The following is a 22611-nucleotide window of genomic DNA, read 5'->3' on the forward strand; positions in this document are numbered from 1 at the left end:
CCTTCATTTAATTTCAGAAAGTTCTGGCACATCCAGCCGTTAATTTGTTCGATGCACTTAGTCAGTTTTTGTATTGGATCATAGTCCCCTGGCGATAAGGTTATGTAAATTTGTTTGTTGTCCATACAACTGATTTTGTGGTTTTCCATAATCTGAGCCATTAAAAGCATGTAGATGTTAAACAGAAGAGGCCCCACAATCGAGACTTGGGGAACTCCGCACGTCATATTTGTATGCTCAGATGCACAATTACCTATTGACACAAAGTATTCCCTATTCTTTAGGTAGGATTCAATCCAGTTTAGTACTGAGCCAGAAAGGCAAACCCAGATTTCCAATTGGTCTTGTAATATGTCATGGTCAACAATGTCAAATGCAGCACTGAGATCAATTATACTAAGACTGAAATTTTGCCACTATCTGTGTTAAGGTGGATGTCATTAAAGACATGGTCAGAAACAGGACTAAAAGTTATCAAAACTGATGATGGAGTCTTGCGAGAGTTGGGGCATGCTCCTGTTGTCGCAATCGTTGGGTGTCATTTGGTCATAAAACTCAGTCCGAGTCTATATGTTAATCATATGAACATTGCCAACATTAAATGGTCACTCAGCATCAAACAGCTAGAGGGTAGATGCTAGATTGGATCTGCTAGACGTGTCGACGGAGTATAGGTTTAGGCATGGTGAGTGGTGATGGTTTAAGGGTAGGTTAAGAATACCAGGGTGAGCCAATCAGAGGCAGATTGAGGTGGGCCACAAGGCTCGTCCTGTGACGTTTTCACGTCACACGTTTACACGTCACAGGACTCACATCTGCACTCGACTCACATCGGTGAGTGACAGTCTCATGTGGAGTAGCTAGGGCACAGCGCCATCATGTCATGTCCATTTCATTTCTGTGGTTCTTCTGTGTTTTTTTTCTCAGCAGTGAAATGTTACAGCTAAAAAACTGAAACTGAACAAATTCATGTTCAATTTTTCTTTTTGTAACCTGGCAACAGGATCTGTGTTTAGTTTCAGATTTTCTAGAAGGCTTTATTTTTGTATTTAGTTTCAATTGACTAAAAATATTTTTTTCACTGCTTATTTCCGTTTTAGTTTAATATAACAACCCTGGTGTGAACAGCGTATGAGTATGTATGCAGCACAGGAAAAAAGTTTGGTGAAGGTTGGAGGAAAGTTTAATATTCATTTCCCCCTCTTGACTTGCCTCGGTAAAACTTCCCTTTCAGTTGTCTGACTTATGAGTTCCACATGATTGGCTCTGGAGCTGCTTATCAGAAAGAAGAAAGGTAGCAGATAAAGGCACAGCAGAGTCGTGAAGGATAGCGCCCACTCACCTTCCAGGAGAGCACTTTTTTCCTTCTCCTCTTTGGAAAATGGCAACAAAATGTGTATTTACCCCTTTGCTGTCGCAACAGGATGCACCACATTGGCAAATGAGCAGACGATCAAACAAAAGACTTTTTTAGAGTGCAGACTTCTTACACTCCTGTCTGGCTTTTATCATTTTTTTATTTTATCAAGTCTCCACTGGAGAAACAGCTGGTGTTCTGCTAAACACTTTGCGTTTGTAAGTCGCTCATCCACCAGAACACACCGACAGAAAGGGAGGGAGTGATTTAAAATTGGATTCTGCATACGCGGTGCATGATGAGCATAAATCCAAAGGAGTTATGGCAGATATAAATCAAAGATTGGTTTGCAACCCTCATTCATTATGACAGGATTCAGAGAGGTTCCTGGAGTCAGTGAAGCACATATTAAAAAGGGAAATATTTCTCTTTCACAGTTTGCCTCAGCACATACATCACTTCTGAAGAGCAAGGGATAGCCCTTTTTTTAGAGCAACTCGGTTAGTCTAAAGACGTTATGTCCAAATGCCATGGGATAGACGTGTTCCAGGAAAAAAATATGTGTGGAAACGCACCTGACCCCCATCTCTGGGCTCTACACCTCTAATAATCTCCCTGTAGATTCATACTGCAGGAAAATGGGGCAGTGAATTACCTTCAACAGTGTTAACTGTGACGAAAGAACTATTCAGATCCTTAACACCACACTGTAAAAAAACTCTGTTCCAAGTAAAAGTCCTACATTGAAAATAATGTAAAAAGTATGTAAGTATCATCAGAAAATGTATTTAATGTATTAAAAGTAACCAATGTAATCCTCACATTTTAGAAGCTGGAATTGATCTAAACTATTTGGTCAATCAATACAGTTATAAGTTATGTTTGCTAGTCATCTCAGCTGAACTTGTAGAAAGTTTAATTGTTGGAAAGTTTCATTCAAAATAAAACATTGTATTGTGTAGAATACATGTGTTTTGAGCACAATTTTGTATAATTATTTGTAAAGTAACTAAGGCGGTCGGATGAATCTAGTGGGGAAAAAAGTACATTATTTCAGTCTAAGATATAGCGGAGTAGAAGTAGAAAGTGGCATGAAAACAATACAGTACCAAAGATTTGTACTTTCACTGTAAACTCGTGGTAATCTCCAATTTTCTACGTATATTATTACATACAAATGTTGTGCTCACAGAGAAGGGTAGACGTATATTTCTAGAGTCTTCACTGGAGATTTCCCCTACTTCTCCACTCCCTTTTGAAGCACACGGACTTCCACTTCTTCCTGACCCCGACATGTCAGTTATCATCACTAACAACACTCCAGAGACGCTGTTGGAGCACAAACTTGAACCAACCGACCACTTTAGTGTGCTGCCACTCTCCACCAATACAGTCTGTAATTATCCAGCCGTAGAACAGCTGTTTTCCAGGCCTTCTTCTAGCATGAATAATGAACGGAAGACATTTATGGTTGTTCTTGGGCCCTTCCAAAGCCTGAATCCTGACAAAGAATTCAATCACATACTGTTCAGTATCATCAGCGATTCACTGCAAGGGGAACTGGAGGTTTGAGTGAGATGCAAGTTATGGGACAACATAGGTCAAATCAGTATTATTATTTTCACATGGGTCCGTGGATCAGCGGTATAATCTTTCATAAAAAAAGAAATAAAAAAAAAGCCATTTTCAGCGTGTAATTTACTAGCTTGAGCTTTTTTCTTGTTTTTCCAAAGAGAGCAGACATGGATTTCAGGCTTTATCCTTCCGTTGTTCCAGAATAGGTTCTCAGATTTATCTTTTGTAGCCAAAAAAGAATCCTCCTGCACCTCATAAAAAAGTCATCATGTCTCGGAGGAAATTTTAAAAGTTTTATAGTTCATTTAAAGATCCATTCTGGAAGAAAAAAAGCCTGTTTCTGGAGCGTGGCGAGCAGGGAAGAGGATGAAGCAAAGACACTCCCTACCCGCTGTCAAGGTTGAGTGGAGAACACAGGCCGTGAGTGGGATACACGACAAATGTTGTCACTGAGAGCGATCTTTGAATGTCAGCACTTCTGTCCCACTCCGGCTGTTCCTTTAAGGTCTTTCCTCAATGCTGCATTTGTTGGTGCGGTGCAATGATGCGGCCAGGGTTATATTTGGCAAGGCCTGATAGCAGCATAGGATGATATGAGGATTTTTTTGTCAAACTCCAGTCTTCCTTTCTCTCTCCCTTTTCTGCTCTGCTTGTTTACATGAATCACACTCCAGCACATGGTTGTAATGTGAAATCTTTTGTTTAACAGTGCAGGATTGTCCCTGACTTCCTCTGCACTTTGAATTAGCAGCAGCATGGATTCAGGCACGGTCGGCGGGCACATTTCCTGTTTCTGTTTGTTTCACACACGGGTTGCGTTCATATATCGTATCACTATCTCCCACTAAAACAGACAGACACACAGTCGGATATGCACATAAACACATTTCTTGATCTACTGAAAGAAAGACAGACTTTGGCGTAATGCACTCAGTCTACTGAGGTTCCATTATTTCTTTCATGCTTCACTGTTCTCTGCTCTCACGTGGGTTTTCCCACTGACAACTCCGAAACACCTGCAAATACAGTATCTTCCGATCTTTATATGGCAATTCTCCAAAGTAATTTTCAATTATGCTTCAGCGGATTCCACATTAGAGGGGAGATAGTGAAAACATGGAAAGATGCAAGCAAACACGTGTGCATGGCTTCTTTTTGGAGCAGGACCGTGTCGGTATGCTTCATTTGGTGTTCCAGTATTCACAAGAGTGCAGATCAGGGTGAGTCTATATTCCACAGATAACTCCCTTGACAGCTTGTGCATTATGACTGTGCTCGCTGAGATATGATTTGCTGATGGTAGCAGTGATTATTAAAAACTTCTGGATGTTTGCTGCCTCTACCAGAGGCGTGCTGCAACACAATCTTTATGTTTTTGTCTTCTTTTAGATCTCATGGAATGTCGTCATTTTTGATTCTTTTGATGGCTAATATCAGAATGGGTTCCCATTGTCCTAGTAGTCTTTACATTCTGTCTCTAGAGCCCAAACAATTCAATTTGCTGATGGAAGCCAGTGCAAATGTAGTATGTAGTTGCAGTGAATTACATTTTGCATTACTGTATGTGCTGTATAGGCTAGACTATTTTCTGTGTCTACACGTCTGTGTTTTTAATGAACCCTTTTCCTGTGTCACATCTGCAGTGTGGATATTTCTGCCATTTACTCTATGTCAATAAATACATTTGAGTATTGTTTTACAAATTCCTGTCTTTCTTCAAAAATGTGACATGTAATCAAAGCAGATACTTGCTCCCATTCACAGTTAGCAGGGAAACGTTTCTGGCTCGTAATGTCCTGTGCCATGAAGCTATATCACCCCCGAGGAATTCTGAGTAATGACAACAACCAAATGACGCAACCCTTTGGTGGTTGCGCATCACCTCCACCCCACCCCCACCTGTGGCTTGTAGGTCAAAGAGGAGACATTGGATTAAAAACCATGACGGATTCTTTAGATGATTTGATTATCTTGTAATTTTCATGACCTCTTTATCTCCAAGCCTTATCGTAGCTTTGTTTTACTCAGCTGTGAGGTAAAATGCACCACTCGAGCTCCTGCGGCGAGTGTCAACGGACTACACCGTTTGGTCAACTTAGACATACTGAGAAATACAGAGAGTCCACATGGTAGTATCCAAAAAGATCCAGACCTAACCTTGGTACACTGGCATAAAAAAGGCTGAAAGAGCTACATAGAGTGCACCAGTTTTTACTGGGATTTGTTGTACATGTCCTTCATGCCAAGCTCCAGACAACTATTTACTAATACAGCGCTTATTATCAGTAGATCCGAACATTATGGCAAAATAGGGTAGACAAATCAATATTGTCTCCTTATATATTGTCATAATTTCCAGAACTAACCTTTATATTGATAAATTAATGATTCTTCAAGTCATTAAACGTAAACGTACATTATTGACATGTGTACACATTACACTGAAGAGTGGCTTTGAGGTTTAATTGTTCCAATATAAAATGAGTGGCCGGGCAAGCTGCTTCCAATGAAAACATTATGCCAAAAGCTGTACTTGCCAGTGAACTATGACAACATTGTTCTGCCTGAATGTTGTCGAGAGTGCTGGCTTAGTGTTTTGGATTAAAGCACTTAATAATCCATTGGTTGAATGAAGCAGTACACTGCTGCTGCAAGTAACAGACTAATTGCCCCCGGGCAACTCATCCACCCATTCATTTTCTTTGCCACTCACAGGGAGCTGGAATCCTTTCTATAGCAGGGAAACACACTGGACAAGTCAGCCGTTGCTGCAGGCCACCACACAGACAGACACATTACAATATATACTGGGGCAGTTCTAACCCAGTGAGCATTGATCTTCAGTTCATCGAGATGTCTAGACATCTACTGAAAGTTAAAACTGGGCTTTTGTTTTTAGACATCTAGGTTACATATAACGGCTGTTAATAACATTTAAACAACTATGTTTCAATGTGAAACAGATTTTAACTATGAGTTGAATGACAGAAGGGTAAAGGAAAAACCAACATCAAGTCTCTTCGCAGGGCGAGACCGCTAGAACAGCTTTATTGGCAGAGATTCTACATCTTAATTCAGACATGCACCTGGAAATGTACGTCCAATGCCAATTTCTGGTAGCCTAGAAATCCAGACCCAAATCCGAAAGATCAGGGGCCGGCATTGAGTAATCTCAAGGGTTCGGCACCAAGTGTGCATTTGAAAATCTCACTGCACGCAATTGGATAACACTACGACCAATCACAACAACGCACAGGGTGACGTATCCAGAGCCCCGTACACTAAGCTACCAGTGGAGCTAACTGGTAGATTAAACAGTCGTCATCTGTTCAGCTCACATCTGGCCCCGCCTATATCAGATGCACCGATGCTTGGTGCAGCTCGGCTACAAGGGCATAGTTAATGAGCAGCATTACTCAATGCCAGAGTACCTTGCTGAGCAAATTGTACTCTCGCGAGAACTCTGGATTTTCAGTGTAAATGTGTAGTAGCAGTCCAGTAGTGTCCTATCTGCATTGGATGGGGGGTTGGGAGTGGTGTTTGACGGCACAGTACAAAATCCCTTATGACAACTTTGCCGCTTGATTCAGTAGGAAAGGTTGACATTTCATTGTTTAAAAATGTAATTATTTCACACAGCACCATGCCCAAACCACAAAGACTCTACTGGGCAAAAGGGTAGTAGGCATTTCCCTACACATGTTGTCACTGCTCTGTGACATCCATTAACCCTGTCTTGACTCAACTTTGCTTTTTGCTGCATAGGAAAATGGCTCCTGACTGGGGCAGAAGTAAACCCTCCAATTGTTTTTTGTTGGACATGCCTGTAGTGTCAGAAAGAGGCAAAGACAGTCCCGTTTGATACCAATAATCAACTAGGGTTGGGAACCAAACTCGATACTTTGGGTACATTTGAATGATGTTGGTACTTCAGAGAACTGATTCACAATAAGTAATTTGGTGCCAAATTTCACTTTAAAAAAATGAATAGACTTTTACAGACCTTAGTCCTTACATTAGAAATTCTATGTGACCCATTTTAAAGGAAGGGTGGTTGATCTTTAATGCAATATCTACATTGCCCTGTATCAGCAACCATTCATCCAATGTTCCAAAGGCTCATTCTGTTTATTAATCTGATATTACTATTTTTTTAAACTGAGAAAACATTTGAGAATCGTTTTGCAATCATGTAATCTGATCACTACGGCCTTGGTTAAAAAAACAATGCAACTAATCTGAGCTGGTATTCTATCTACAATGAAGTGCAATGGAAATTTCTAAGTGACCCCAAACTTTTGACTGGTAGTGTATATGTTGCAAAAAATACAACATGTCTGAATAAGATGGCATGGTATATGTAATTTTGGGTGTCATTAGCAATCGATCAATTATGTCACATAGGTGTGAGGAAGTGTTGAAATTTGATAAGGTATCAGTTGCCGTGTAGCTCAGTGAATCAAGATATTTTCCCAACTTGGAGACGAATGCCATATGGACCTATCTATTGGAACCCTTCACTTTCGGGACACTCTTGTTTCCCTTGGGTCAAATTGACCCGTTACTTATATGTGGTTTTAAAAACAATTCTGAAATCAAATTTTACTTCATGATCTATTAACAAATATTGTCTCAATTTCAAACAATTGAGATAACATACAGTATATGTTGAAGGAATGCAATCAGTCTCTACTAGAACACAATTAACAATGGAAGTGTGATTCGTTTTTTGTCATAAGGTTATGCTTCATGTTAAAAATTCACAATGTGATCATTCTTAGCTTGGAAAAAAAAATAAGTGGACATATCCAGAAGGATTTTCTGAATTGAGTCAAGAATACATGTTTATCACAGAAAATAAGGTAAGGCCATTAATTTTCAGGTTGATTTCAGGTCAATTTGACCCATACAAGGGTTAATATTTTTGTGGCCTGACCCAAACCATAACGGTCATTTATTTGCCATGACCACTCTATTATTGTAACCCGTTCAAAAACAAGAAATTAGAAGACATTGGCACAGCACGTGAAGAAAAACAAAAACTAGACAAAACCTTCCTGGGGGGGGAGTTCTAGCCCGACCACGCCTTAACCTGTCTCTCTTAAATATACTATAATAGTTGTTAATGCCGGGGGACTTCCTTTGACACACTGAGCTCCTCTCTCCTCTTGTTTTTCATTTGTGTGCATCCATTTCCCAGAAATGCTTGTTACTAACCTAGCTCTGGGGAGTTATTCCCCCGAGTCCATCTTTTTTTCTTATTTTATTTTCCCCCAGCATGTCTCCTTGGATTAAGGAGTACCCAAAATAATGGTTGCAGCAGTCACCGTGGTCCTGCTACACATCCTGCTTCGCCCTGTGACACCCACCCTACTCTATCTGTAATGTGTCTTGAAATAGCTCTTTTTTATGATTTGATACTATACATACAATTGAATTGAAATTGAGCCCAGTTTTAACAAAGACACATAGTGGTCCTGCTAAATTATTAAATCAGTGAGGAAGATAACATGTCGGAGTGGGTGGACATCAGAGCAGCTGGAGAAAACCCCCACACGTGAAAAGGATATCTAAACTCTGAAAGAGAATTCCAAAAACTTCAGTAGTAATACTCAGCTAGCCCTTTGCTGAGTAAATTATAGTTAATAAGAATCTTTTCAGCTTTTTGGCCAAGTGCGGTCCCTCATACTGTGTCATTAAACTCTCAGTCAGTTTCTTCTGGCAACAGCTCTGTTTAGTTCTTTTGCTGGTCCCCCAAAGTTCCTTGGATTCTATCCAGAGACCAGCCTTAGGGTGAGGACGTGTGGCTGGAGTACAATTGGCCTTGTCATCCACTTAGAGAGTGTTCCTGGAACAAAAGAATTCAGAAAAAAACAATTCAGACGGCTGCAGAGGAAAAAGTCTGCGACGCGTTCAGGCAGTTGAGTTCTCTACCTCTGACCCACCAGCACCACACACAACGCTACGGTTCACCAGTGCATCAGTCAGCGAGCGTTCACAGTCTTCGAGCTTGATTTTGCCGCAGGGCTCTTCACTCAAAAACCTTCACTGTCTCTGCCTCTCTCTCTCTTGCTGAGCCCCCTGTGTCTCTGTGTGAGTCTCTTTTTGAGGACAGACAATTGAGATGTTGCTGCTTTAGTTCGACTCCGGCAACCACCTGACGATTTTGATTTGGTGTTTTCCTGTTCTTATCCTTTCTGTTCCGTGTGTGTTACAGCAGCAGGTTTACAGTGAGAAGAGTCCAACCAGTGAACTTTTTTTCCATGGAAAAACATTGCAACAGAATTCATTTATTTTCAATCCTTTTGCGTTATATGCATTGTTTGTGCTTAAATAACTAAGATGGTTTGGTTTAAATTTCCATCCGCTAGTCTTGCATGTGCATGGCTTGTCTCTCTCTCGCTCTCTCTCTTTCTCTCTCTCTCTCACACTCTCTCAATTCATTTTTTTTTCAATTTCAATTCAAACTGCTTTATTGGCATGAATGTCAGAAATAACAATATTGCCAAAACATCAAGGATAATAATGTGAGAAGAAATGCATGCATACAATTCATTGAGTAAACTAAAATATACGAACATATAAGATAAAAAAAATTAATAATAAATCTCTCTCTCTCTCTCTCTCTTTTCCCCCTGAGCATGGTCAGCAGTACACTAGCATTGAATTGTTCTGCTCTACTGGCAGACATCTGGCAAAACTTCACAAACATTCCCTAATGCAATTTCTGGCTGCCTTTTTTCCCCAATCATTTGATGTTTATATACTGCAATCTCTCTCTCTCTCTCTCTCTCTCTCTCTCTCTCTCTCTCTCTCTCTCTCTCTCTCTCTCTCTCTCTCTCTCTCTTTTTCTCACACAAAAAAAATTGAATAGTTCCCTTCATGAATAACAGATAGAAAACCTTTACTTTGTGACTGTGTAGAAACAGCACATGCCATTTATGTATATGTATTTTATTTTTTCCATTTCAACACAATATTGGAATCTCAATTTTTTTTCGTGTAACTACTTCACAAGTAAGTCAGATCAAAGATTAAAGAAAATACTTTAATTCTCTTTAAAGCTATATTGAGGAATTTGAAGTAATGACAACTAAACTGTTGGCGCGTCCACATGATACAAGCCTTCCGTGATCACGCACTACCCCCACCCCTCGTCCACGCAGCTGCTAGTAGCCAAGGAGGACATGGAGGATTAAACCAACCTGTTGGACTCTTCAGAAGACCAAGTACAAGTACTTACATTTGGGTACTCGCCAATGGCGAGAACCAATACAATCCCTCCGGGGCCAGAGGGTGTTTTTAGACACACAGATGATTTTGGCCTGCTCTAATATTTCCATCAATCAAAACAAAGCAGCTTTTTCAAAGTACCATGCTAAGTTCACATGATTGTTGTTTGTTAAAAAAAGCATGGTGGAGAGACTGCATGCAGATTGAACAGATTGAAATATCGCTGCATTTATGTTCATGCCTGATATGCTGATGAGAGACACTGGGCTGACACTGCTACTCCAAATGTCAGTAGAGAAACTTACAGGCAACTGAAGCGCTTTTGTACTCTAACCTCGGCTCTCGACACTGAGGAGACATCCAAACCCAGTGTTTGTTAACGACTAACAATGGCTTGTTGTCAAGTAAATGTAGATCAAGTGTATTTATATAGCATTTTCTAGTCTTGAAGCACTTTAACGTAAAACATAGTAGTAGAACCTTTCAGCATTCCCATTCATACACTGGTGCCAAGGCTGCAATTCAACTTGCCACCTGATCATAACATAAACACTCACACATTTACACACTGATGGAGCAGCATTGGGGGCAAGTCTGGGTTCAGTGTCTTGCCCAAGGACACTTTGGCATGGGACTGCAAGGCCAGGGATCAAACCACCAACCTTTGATTGGTAGGTGATCATCTGTAAACAGTATTCCCCCAGTGTAACGCAACCCCGGTGGCCACTTGGCTTTTAGAATTGACTTATTGAAAGGCCCACCGGGAAATGTGTTTAACTTTTTTTTTAATTCTCAATTTGACAACTCCTACCATAACTTTTATCACAAACAACATTGTCTGGTCCTACATTAATGTTGGCATTAGTATGTAAGTGGAAAAAAGACACTTTCCTTTGGGATAAACCACTTTTCTGGGGAATCCCTTGTCCCAATGGCCGCCATTGCTCCTCTTACGCCACATATACCTGCTCAAAGGACACGTTAATGACACATTGCTATGAGGTGGTATCGGGTGTGGTATAATTGGAGTCATTTTATGATGGCAAATACGAGTACATGTGCACAGCATTGGACTGATACCAAATACTGGCATCGGTATTGATGCATCCCTACTAAGAACTTATTTCCAGTGTGTTAAGTCAGTTTCATGTTCTCTCAAGAGATCCTGATGAAACCTCCTGATTTAAATCTGCCTTAATCTTTAGTCACAAAATTATTTCCAGCTACTATATTTCCCCACAAACCTGAATCAGCCATTAAATATGCCACACAGAGCATACAAACTGCTTGTCTAAATAGAAATGGAGACATACTGGTACTATGCCTAAGATTAAAAATATGTAGAACACACACAAGGCAGTGGCAGTATTTTTATTTCTACTCACCATTCTTCGTAGACAATGTGCAACTTAAGTACTTAATTTGGTTGCACATGGTGACCAGACAAAACAAGAGGTAAACAAGCGTCTCAATGGACTCAGCTGTTAGGGAAGGGGTGACAGAAAAGCAAGGCTAAGACAAATTTTACAATCACATGGGAATTTTGAGGTTTGTTCCTCTAAAGACTTTCATGAATATTTAGTTGCATTGGTTAACAGAAAAGTATGGTTATGCAATATAACCTTAGTTCTATGAACAAATGGGGAGCCCTAAGTGTCTCTGCATCTTGAAAATGCAGTATACCAATTTCATTTATTTGCAGTTGCTTGTTAAGAGCATCATATGGTTTTCAATTACATTCCAAGATATGGGCTAAATAGGCCATATTGGATTAGTTTTAATACCCTGAGTCCATTTAGCTTTACAGATATCACACATAGCTAATTAACATTTCCAGATACAAAACCTATTTTGCAATGTGCATCGCTGATCACATTTACACTCACTATGACCACCACTACTGCTATTGCTAAACATTGTGCCAAAATATGAACAATAACATAAAGTCAGTGGATATACAAAAAATCCAGCAAATAGAAACTGTAGTACCTCGTTATTTCAAGTCCGAAACAAAACTTCAGTGCCACAATAGGAGATGGTGTGTTCTTTATGTACAGATGTAGAAGTTAAGGGTCAGTGAACCACCCTTAAATACTACTTTGCTGTTAAGAGGGCTCTGTGTACAAAGAACTCAGGCTACAATAAGTAATCAGTGGTGAAAAGATCCTTTCCTTTTGTAAAAGTACTAATTCCACATTGTAAAAACTAACTAACTAAGTAAAAGTCCTGCATTGAAAATGTTTCTTAAGGAAAAGTATGTAAGTATCATCAGGAAAATGCACCAAAAATTTTAAAAGTTAATGTACAGATATATGTATAAAACAGATATGCAGAAAAAACCTCACATTATTGAAACTGGAAATAAAGTGTCAAAAAGAGCACTAAAAGTGGGTCGAAAGTCAAATTATTTCAGCTTGACTTAGGCCGTTATAATGTTGGGTAATTAAATTTATAATAAAACATCAGATTTTATGATCTATATCATATCATATCATATCTATATCATGTTTTTTGTGTGCAAAACTCTTAAAGTGCTCATATTATGCTTTTTGGTTTTTCCCTTTCCTTCATTGTGTTATATATTTTTGTTTACGTTATAGGTTTACATACCCCCCCCCCCCCCCCCATACTCTGCTTCCTAGGTACTGTCATAGCACGCCCTCATACTCTTCTTCTGACTGGCTAGTAGTCATTATCTAGCCGCTGAGCATGTGCAACTCCCAACAAAGATGGTACAGAAGTGAGATATCTCACTCTGCAGCTAAAACGGAGACACAGCACAACTAAAATATATATTTTTTTTAGTTGAACCATTTAAACCTATTCTAGTACATCCTCTAAATAAAATTGTGCACCTGACAATACACACAAAAGCCCCACTTTAAAGCTTGTAAACATGTTCTAGTAGAAAACCCTGATTCCAGTACAACAACAGAGTCATAGACTGGGTAAACCCCCCACCACTCTGCCGGCAATTTGAGTTCTCCCTGCATCTCGGTCTGGAAACCTGATGAAAGGAGGAGCTGCAACAATTTTCAGTACGACAAAATTATGGTGTTTTTTGAAAATTAATCCATGGAAACCTATTCTGGTACAACCTCTAAATACAATTATGAACCTGAAAATTAGCATAATAAGAGCACTTTAATGTGCAAAGTAACTAGTAACTAAAGTTGTCAGATCAATGTAGCGGAGTAAAAGGTAGAATATTTCTCTCTAGAGTAGAAGTAGAAAGTGTCATGAAAAGAGAAGACTACAGTAAAGTTCAAGTAAATCAAATTTGTACTTAAGTACAGTATTTGAGTAAATGTAGTTAGTTATTTTCCACCACTGTAAATAACCATCAAATTATTTCACCAAAGCTTTGCATCAAATTGAGCTCTAAAGGTTGAGAGAGTCTGCTGTGAGATGATGACAGATGTCACATAGCAGTCCTGCCAGACCTGCATCTGTTTTACAGAGAGCAAATTGGCAGAACCGCATCACTCTAGACACCCACCTGTCTGAAAAAAATGCTACATCCTTATTCTTGTTGCCATGAAAAGGTGTCAGTGTACTGGATTTTTAAGCCAGAGTTTACACAATAATAGGACATTGTCCAGTGCCAAATTCGGACTGAGGGCTGTAGATGACAGGCATTTGCTGTAGTGTATTGTATTATCCTTATATAATAAAAAGCTAAAGTCCCTAAGCCTTGTGCTGTCTTCCCCTCAATCACAAAAAACACTTTTCTGCCTCCTCAAGGTTTTTGTTGCTGTTCTTATTTGGACGTCCAATGTCAGTATAAATCTAAAAATCAACTCTTAACTGTACAGACAATCAGTGAAGACGAACCACAGTCTGGATGATATTAATGGACGCAGCATCTGGTTCAACTAAGTGCCTTAAAGCTGCATTCTATCTGAATTCAAGCAGGGGGACACTCCTTAACCCTTAAAGGGCAAGACCTTAAACTTATAGATAAGTTTGATGGAATTTTGCACAGTTCATGTTTTTTTTTTCAAAAATATGTTTTTTCTTTTTAGAGTTATAAATTACTATTTATAGAGTTCAACTCTGTAACATTTCGCAATATTTTGCAGGGAGCGTGCGTTATTGACAGCAATGTCAGTTATCTGTCAAAAAATGCCTATATACGACCAACGGGTCTTTGTTGGAGTGTGATACAGGGCAATCATCATATCTGCCAAATCCACTCCTCCCACAATCTTGTGGCATGCCAGCTTTGCAGCGTTGTCAACACAGAAGTCTAAACTACCTCTTCTTCTTCGTAGGAGGTCTCGATCTTCTTCTACACTACAACCCATCAAGTGGTTCTTTCGAATAGTGCCCAAACTTCTGAGACCCATAGAAAAAATTGTCGAAGTAGACAGCGCAGTCGGAGGGGGTTGTGATGTCATCAACAGCAACCACATGATGCCCCTCCCCTTATAGCTCTTCCCACTACAGCCTGTTAAATGACTGTATCCCCCAAGATACAGAAACTATTTAAGGGTTAAACCTGCTTTCTACCTGACCAGCAGGGGTAGACTCCTTAAAGCTGCATTATATCTGATCTCCAGCAGGGGGAGACTCCTTAAAGCTGCATTATATCTGATCTCCAGCAGGGGGAGACTCCTTATAGCTGCATTATATCTGATCTCCAGCAGGGGGAGACTCCTTAAAGCTGCAGTATATCTGATCTCCAGCAGGGGGACACTCCTTAAAGCTGCATTATATCTGATCTCCAGCAGGGGGGGGACTCCTTAAAGCTGCATTATATCTTATCTCCTGCAGGTTGGCGATACATGGATTCTTTAGAAGTCTTTATAGAAGAAGAAGAAGACGTTTTATAATGAGTTCATGGTCTCAATTGCTAGTTTTAAGTATTGTGCAACACAGAATTATCATCATTTTTGGAATTATGGTCTATGTTGATATTAAAGCAGGGGGTGTTTAAGGGCGTGGCTATGATGTGAGAGTTTAAGGGCTCCTCCCTCACTCCTCCCTCTCGTCTAAAATCGTCACATTTGCAATCTCGAGGACTCAGAGCAGACCTCCAAAAAATAATGGGTAGTACAATCTGTAAATCTGGGCTGAAAGCCTGGAATTCTTTTGAAACAATAAAAGCATTTGGCCTTTTTTCAGTGAAACAAGGCACTCCAGTAATTGAGTAAGTTGATAATATCAAAATTTGAGAATGGATACTCCTTTCTGCATCACTGAGAATGCTTAAAAGTACAGCTTAGGTCAAATTGGGCTTGTCAGTTCCTGAAGACATTAACTTGATTAGAAGAGCCGAGGGCAGCCACATGTGGCTGGGAGCGCACCCTGAGCCTGCAACAAAGATTTCCTTTTGTCGAAATTGAATTGTGGAAAATGTAATTGTTTTTGTGAGGCATTATAGCCTATGATTGGCATCGACTGAGCTGTTGTAATTTAATTTAGCTAAAAAAATAAGATAAAAAATATACTGTGAAATGTTCTTCTTCTGTGCGTACAGTAAACAAATTACAGGTTTTCATTTAAGTTTTTACACTGAATATTATAAGAACATTATGAGAATCACAGAGGTTATATGTACCAATGTAATGTAAATGTAATTTCCAGCTTATGAACTCATGCTGTGTAAAGCCCTATTCACAAGCGATTAGTATTACCTGGTAAACTGTAGTTATTTGTTATAATTAAGGAGGTTGTGTGTGATCTTGATCCTTTGCCAACCTGCCATGTCTGTAATCTTAAAGTCGCCCCTGTAGACCTATTATCTTTCGGTGAACACTGAGGTCCGGTGATATTATCAGTCCTGTGTGAATCAACATGTCTTGGATTTGGTCATATGAAGATATCTAAAGGTTTCCTGTGTGCCTTTTTATCCAACTTTCGCAAAGTTGGATATGTAATTGTGAGGGCAGTGTCGGACGCTGCCTTTCATGATCAACCCAGTCTGGAACACTGCCTAACCGAAGACCTTCATCCCCGAGACAAAACTATCCCCGCGGCTTCGTCCGAGGGCTGACGGTGACGCTGTGTGGGTGCGGGTGCGGCCGCGGCGGGGATAGGGGAGTCGCTTCTGGTAACCTCCACCTGAAAAGATACTGGACCTCAACCCAAGGGCCTGGCCCTGGCCGTTCTTTGCGAAAACCCTGGGTTCCCAACTTTTTGGGGTACAGATAAAATTAATAAATTCTATTAAAATCAAAGGCTTTGCATGTCCTGTGCAAATCAGCCACACAAAACTCAGATGTGGGGTGGGGGGGATTTCTAAATCACACAAGGTGCGTATAGTTCTTAAGTTGAGATAGTGTTACCCACCCAGGTGTTTTCAGGATCATGGTCAGTTTGGAAACAGTTGTAGACCAGACCAGTTTGAAGGAGGCCGTGCAAACTGTAGTGCTTCTTCCTAATTCTCCTCAATCAAGATTTCCTTAGATACTTCTCTGCAAGTGAAAGCCTCCCGACGCTTCGTCACATGTCTAGTGTCAAGTGTCTAGTGTCTTTAAAGGGGCCCTTTTCAGTCCTCTTGTTGTGTGTATCATGTAGGCCAAAAACACACACTGAAAACATTTCCTTCCTCCAAAAACATTTGTTTTGCAATTATGCTGTCTACATTGCTTACTTCTTGTATTTGTCTTTTTCCTGCTGATGCAAGTTTCTGGGCATATTACAGCCGCCACTTGTCAATTCACTATTCAAACATGTTAGGTGGGAGGAATAAGGTGGTGGAGAGGGATAATCAGTCGAGGAACGGGTGAAAAAGGTCCAGGATAGGGGTGAAAAAAGGGAGTTGATTGCTGGGGGATGATGGGGGCTGAATGGAGTCATGGCGGGGCTGGAACACTTGGGAACCTGTGGATCGAGACTAAGGTTGGGGGCACGCCTCGATGAGCTTTCAACTTCACCTTCCCGCCATGGAGCCCTACTTACAGGGGAGAGAAGAGACGAAAGGGGTTTAGGGGGAGGGTTGGGAGAACAGAGAAAAATGGTAGACAGGGTTCGATAGTCCATATCCCTAATGATCCATTTCGTTGCCGATGTAATTTGCGCTGGATATCACTCTTTTTGGCTGGGTGTCCGAACCTTCCTCTTTCTTTTTGTTGGTGTTCTAACCTCTGGTGGATTTCTGAGGACTATGGTTACCTGCTCCTCCGGTCTCTGCAGGGTAAATCCAGAAAGCTAGCGAGCTGTCCAATCGCAGTTTTCTGTTAACAACTAAAACTACTTTTGAATGTACACATGTTCCACCAAAACAAGTTCCTTCCTGAGACTATTCGGCACAAGATGATTGTGATTGGTTTAAAGAAATGCTAGCTAACCCAGTAAGAGCATTTGCCCCATGTAGTATGAGTCTGTTGCAGCGATGCGGGTTTGCTGCGAGTCATCTCCCATCTCCCTCCCCCTTCTTGTCTATCCACTGTCATTTCATAGTAAAGGGAAAAGCACCACAAAATGAGCTAAAAAAACTAAAAAAGAACTGCAGATAAGCATGTTTTTCTTCCATCCAGAATTATGTGTGGACTAGTCAGACCTTCCTTCGCAGAGCTTTTGAGGAAGGTCTGGCAGTGCAAGACTAGACAATTAGTGATGCAAAGATTGAATTTGATGGCAAAGAGAAGCGTAGCCTTGTTCAGCCATAATAACTCGGAGAGAAGGCCATCTATACAAATTAGTGACTTTTATGTTGTTTCAAATACAAGAAGTTTTGTTTGTAAGCAGTAAATTTACATTCACAGCTAATCTTGATCCACACCTGAAAGCTGACATCTCCCGGCTGTCAGCTGTCTCCAAAGATACCCCTACTTGTAATTACAGAAATCTAGCCATGCATTACGCTGACTAGATGATGAAGGCATGTCAGGCACTTGTGCTCACCCATATCATGCCAAAAACAACATATGTCTCAATGCTATTTAAGAAGTCTCCTCTCAGGAGGGTCCAACAATGTCAAACAAAGGCCACCGATGTAGTCCCCCGGCCCCTGCCCCTAATCAAGATCATACTCATTGCAGCACCTCCCACACCTCTGTGGAAATGATGCCGTCTGTCTGACTCATTAATGCGCGTTGTAATCATAGCTATGACTGTGTCTCTCCGAGGCACTCTGGAATGAATTTAAAATGCAATTTTGTTAAAACCCTGTTCCCGCTGAAGGAGCTTTTCTGACAAAAAGGATCTAATGCTGAAATAGGTATCATCTTGACTTGCCTCATAACACTGTGAAGTAGACTGCATGTCCAAATGGGAGTAATGCCACAGTTGTGGGTGGGTGCTTCTGTCCCCACAGAGAGGAGTTTTTGAAAATCCTGGGCACATGAATGCAGCTTTGACATAAAAAAGGGAATACAGCCCTGTAAATGCTGTGATATTCTACTTGAAGGGAGATTTGGTAGTTACTAGCGATGATGGATTCATGTGGAGTTTCTAGGGACTAGGCTGGCTAACAGGCTCATTCCCACTGTTAAATTATTAAAGCCCATGGGTTCTGGGACATCCACATGTTTTGGCACTCGTCACATTTTATTTCATGGTAGTCATCGGGAGAGAATAAATTATTTACAGTGCTGGGTCCCCAGACAATTTCGAATGGTTCGTTTTCGTTGGCAGCTATATATGATTGGCTAACCTTCTGTTGTTCAATTGCCGGAGGTTTTACTCTCGCACAGAGTTACTGTATACAGTACCATAGCAGCCTGTATCATTTTGTTGTTTTACCCTAGGGTGTGATGTTGCATTCTTTTTCATCACTGCAAAATCCATATCATTTGACATGAATTGTGTCCCAGTAATCTTTAGACGGGTTGTTTAGCCATTAGCTTGTCAGCAAACTTTCAGTGTGCTCTTTTCAAGTCTATCTAATAGAACTATACTGTTTCCCTTTGTTTTTTTTTCCCATTCAGATCTACTGACTATGGCTCCACATATGAGAGAATGAATGACAAAGTTGGATCCAAGACTGTCCTGAGTTACCTGTACGTCTGTCCAACTAACAAGAGAAAGGTGAGATGTTGCAAGTCATGAACTGTCGAAATGCTCTCATGTACTGTCAATTCTTAAATAAAGATAACCATGCTTTTTTTTTTATCAAGTCAAGGTGTTAAATAGAGACTGTGAAAGTATCAAAAAAGCTCCATCCACAGACAAACTGTGCCTTTAAACAAGCCGTCAGGACGGTTTTAATGTCCATCTATACTATATATGGTTTGAAAGTGCCGCTACAGTGCCGCTACAGTCTTTCCCCGGCTGCAAAAGTGCTGCAGAGACTTTGAGAGCACATTTGCAGTAGAGTTGGAAATACTGACCAATCAGAACGGACTGGGCTGTTTCTGGAGGAGGTCTTAAAGAGACAGCCGCTAAAACAGACACAGGGCGAATGCAGATATATTTACACATACAGTGTTTTGTAATATCAACGTGCTCATCTTATGCTTTCCCCTTTCCTTTGCGTTATTTAACTTTTTTGTGCACATTATTGGTTTGCAAATTCCCCCCCAAAAAACTGTTCACCAACTGGTCCAAAAAGCTCTGTTGTAGTCCAGCCTTTATTTCCGAGACAAACTTGCTCAACTTTGTAACACATGTTATAATGTTTGCCTAGCTGCCAGAGTGACACGCCCTCATACTCTGCTTCTGACTGGCTAGTAGTCCTTACCTAGGTACTGTCAGGGCCCTCATACTCTGCTTCTGACTGGCTAGTAGTCCTTACCTAGGTACTGTCAGGGCCCTCATACTTTGCTTCTGACTGACTAGTAGTCCTTACCTAGGTACTGTCAGGGAACGCCCTCATACTCTGCTTCTGACTGGCTAGTAGTCCTTACCTAGGTACTGTCAGGGAACGCCCTCATACTCTGCTTCTAACTGGCTAGTCCTTAGTCCTACTAGGTACTGAGCATGTGCAACTCCCAACAAAGATGGAACAGAAGTGTGAGGCCTCATTCTGTAGCTAAAACAGAGACTGTGACACACTACAACAAACATTTGGTGTTTTTTTTATAAAACCATGTAAACCATTATAGTAATACCTCTAAATAAAAATTGTGCATGTGAAAATAAACACAAAATGAGCACTTTAAAGTTTGTAAACATGTTCTTGTAGAAATCTAAAATACAAATGAACCTAAAAGTGAGCATGTTAGGGGGCCTTTAAAACAAGATTATGAAAGACAGACCTTTGAAGTCTCCCTTTCTATGTTTTATTCTTCATCCTGTAATTGCAAAACTCTTCCACATATCCACATCCCTGATTCCAGTACATCAACACAGTCATGCTAGACTGGGTAACCCCCCCCCCACTCTGCCGGCAATTTGATTTCTCCCAGCAGCTCGGCCTGGAGACCTGCACGTTCAGTTCTCCTGCTTCAGTTCTCAGTTTTGCAGGAACCAATCACAAACTCGCTTATCTACCTGGCGTGCTATTGGCGGGTTTAACACCATGACGATAGTGAAGTGACCATGTCATAGAAAGACTATCTTCATTATCTTCAGTGTTGCCATGTTGCAGTTTTTTGATTGCTGTTGAGCTACCTAAAAAAATAAATTAATAAAAAACTCAAATGGCATCATCCCTCCTGTCTTTGGTAGGATTTGATTTGATATTTTTGGTTAGTAAAAGGCAAACAAACTATATCCACAGTGAATGGCACCTTCCCACTAAATAGATGCTCCCAAAAAGCCATTTTAACATTTTGTCCAAATAATTCTCTTGAGTAGCTACATCACTATATCCAGACAATTTTGGGATTGATCGGAATTGGTATTTTTTTGTGTTGTAAATACTTTGAGTGTATGGACCTTCATGGTTTACACCTTTTAAAGATGTTGTAATTGTACTTAAAGTCTTTTTTGGGAGAATCTATTGAGAGAGCAGTCACCTTTTTCTCTTTAGTCTTGAGATTTGAAATATCTGCAGAAGTTCTTGTGTGTTATTGACAGTAGCTTTACTTTTAATTGAAAACAAAAACGGCAAAAATTTGAAGCGGGTGGACTTATTTAGTGAAGGAAAACAGTATTTGTTTCCTATTCCTGATGTGAATTATAACATAGAATATAAAACACCTCATTTATTTTTACCCCACTTCTATTTCCTGGTAACTATTTGTTTACCATCTTTGACATGAGTAATTATTGTATACGGTTTGTCTGCGTATACAATGAACCTTGTGTAGATTTATGGTGTTGCCGCCTTCCTGAATAAGGATTTTGTCTGGCAACCACCAAAAGTAAATTTTAAGAATTTCAGGCCTCGAAAAGAGACAAATTAAAAGAAAAAATGAGAAGAGAGAGAAAGTCTGAACATTGCCAGCTGCCAACCATCTGCCAATGTCTTTAATCTGCCCCAGAAATCAGTCAATTTCTTTTCCTTTCTTCTTTTTTTCTGACATTCTAAGAATTTAGTTAACAGATCAGGATGTGGCTTGCATTTCATTTTCTACCATCTGCTGCAATTTTGTGTGGATTTAATTTAATGAAATAATAGTCTATTAAACCTTTCTGTTGCAAAAAATTCCCACCCAGCTTTCACATTAACTGGATTGAATTGTGCAGGTTAAAAGATCAAGTCCCTAAATCCAAAATAAGGCCCTACACTGTTACCGCTTGGCTCAAAGGCAACAAAAAGGGAGGTCTCACACAGATAATGTAAGCAAAAAGAAGTTTATTCAACTAAATACCCTAATAACATAACTTAACCCAACATAAAGGTAACAGTGGGGTGTGTAAGTATAGAAGACATCAGTTGTGTTTGCCGTGCATGGATGAGTGAATGAATGAAGTGAATTGTGTTGTAAGATGCACCAAACCAAACAAAGAACAAAATGCATGTTTTGTTGTGCATGATCAGAAAACTTCCCAACAAATTGCACCCTGGGTGTTGCTCCGGGCAACAATTTGATAAACAAATGAAATAGTGGCCAAGAGGTCAGAGTGCTTTAAGCAGCTCAGTCAAAGTAGGAGTCTAGTCTCCATCTGTAGACAACACGGTCTCAAGGCTGTTTCCATATCAATGTGTGTCTAGCCCTCTGTATCTAACAAAAGAAATACTAATTGACCCATGTTAGCATTCCACTGTCTATTCCAGCAGCTTGTATGCAGGAGGAGATGAAGTTTACACAGCGTTAAACTGATGTGTAGCTCTATAAACACAGAACTGGAGACAGTAACTTAGTTTTACAGGGAGCTTGACATGATAATTAAAGGCATTTAGTTGCAAGAAGTCAACCTTTGAATGTTGTCAATATTTCAACCACACAGGATTGTGTCTGAGTCAATGTAGTGTCTGGATTAACTAAATGGCAATCAAGTAGTAAGCGCTGACTACAAAATCAACATTAGACATTTCCCATGAACATTATATAAAAATATACAATAAAGTTATACAATAGTCCACATGTATCTGTTGGAAGTACTTGAACATGGTTTTAAATTCATACAGTGTGTCTAAGAAAAACAAAAAAAGAGCTTATTAGCACCTA

General features: G+C 40.1%; 1 protein-coding gene across 1 annotated transcript in view; it reads left to right on the forward strand.

The window, feature by feature from the left end:
* Nucleotides 1-22611, forward strand: part of sorcs3 (sortilin related VPS10 domain containing receptor 3) — a 162345-nt gene that overhangs the window by 16993 nt on the left and 122741 nt on the right. Inside the window, exon 2 of the mRNA XM_034893776.1 lies at nucleotides 19042-19141. Within this exon, the coding sequence (XP_034749667.1) occupies nucleotides 19073-19141 (69 nt within the window). The 5' untranslated portion in view covers nucleotides 19042-19072. The remainder of the gene's footprint in view (nucleotides 1-19041; nucleotides 19142-22611) is intronic.

Source organism: Etheostoma cragini, chromosome 2 (assembly GCF_013103735.1).
Source record: "Etheostoma cragini isolate CJK2018 chromosome 2, CSU_Ecrag_1.0, whole genome shotgun sequence".
Lineage (NCBI taxonomy): Eukaryota > Metazoa > Chordata > Actinopteri > Perciformes > Percidae > Etheostoma > Etheostoma cragini.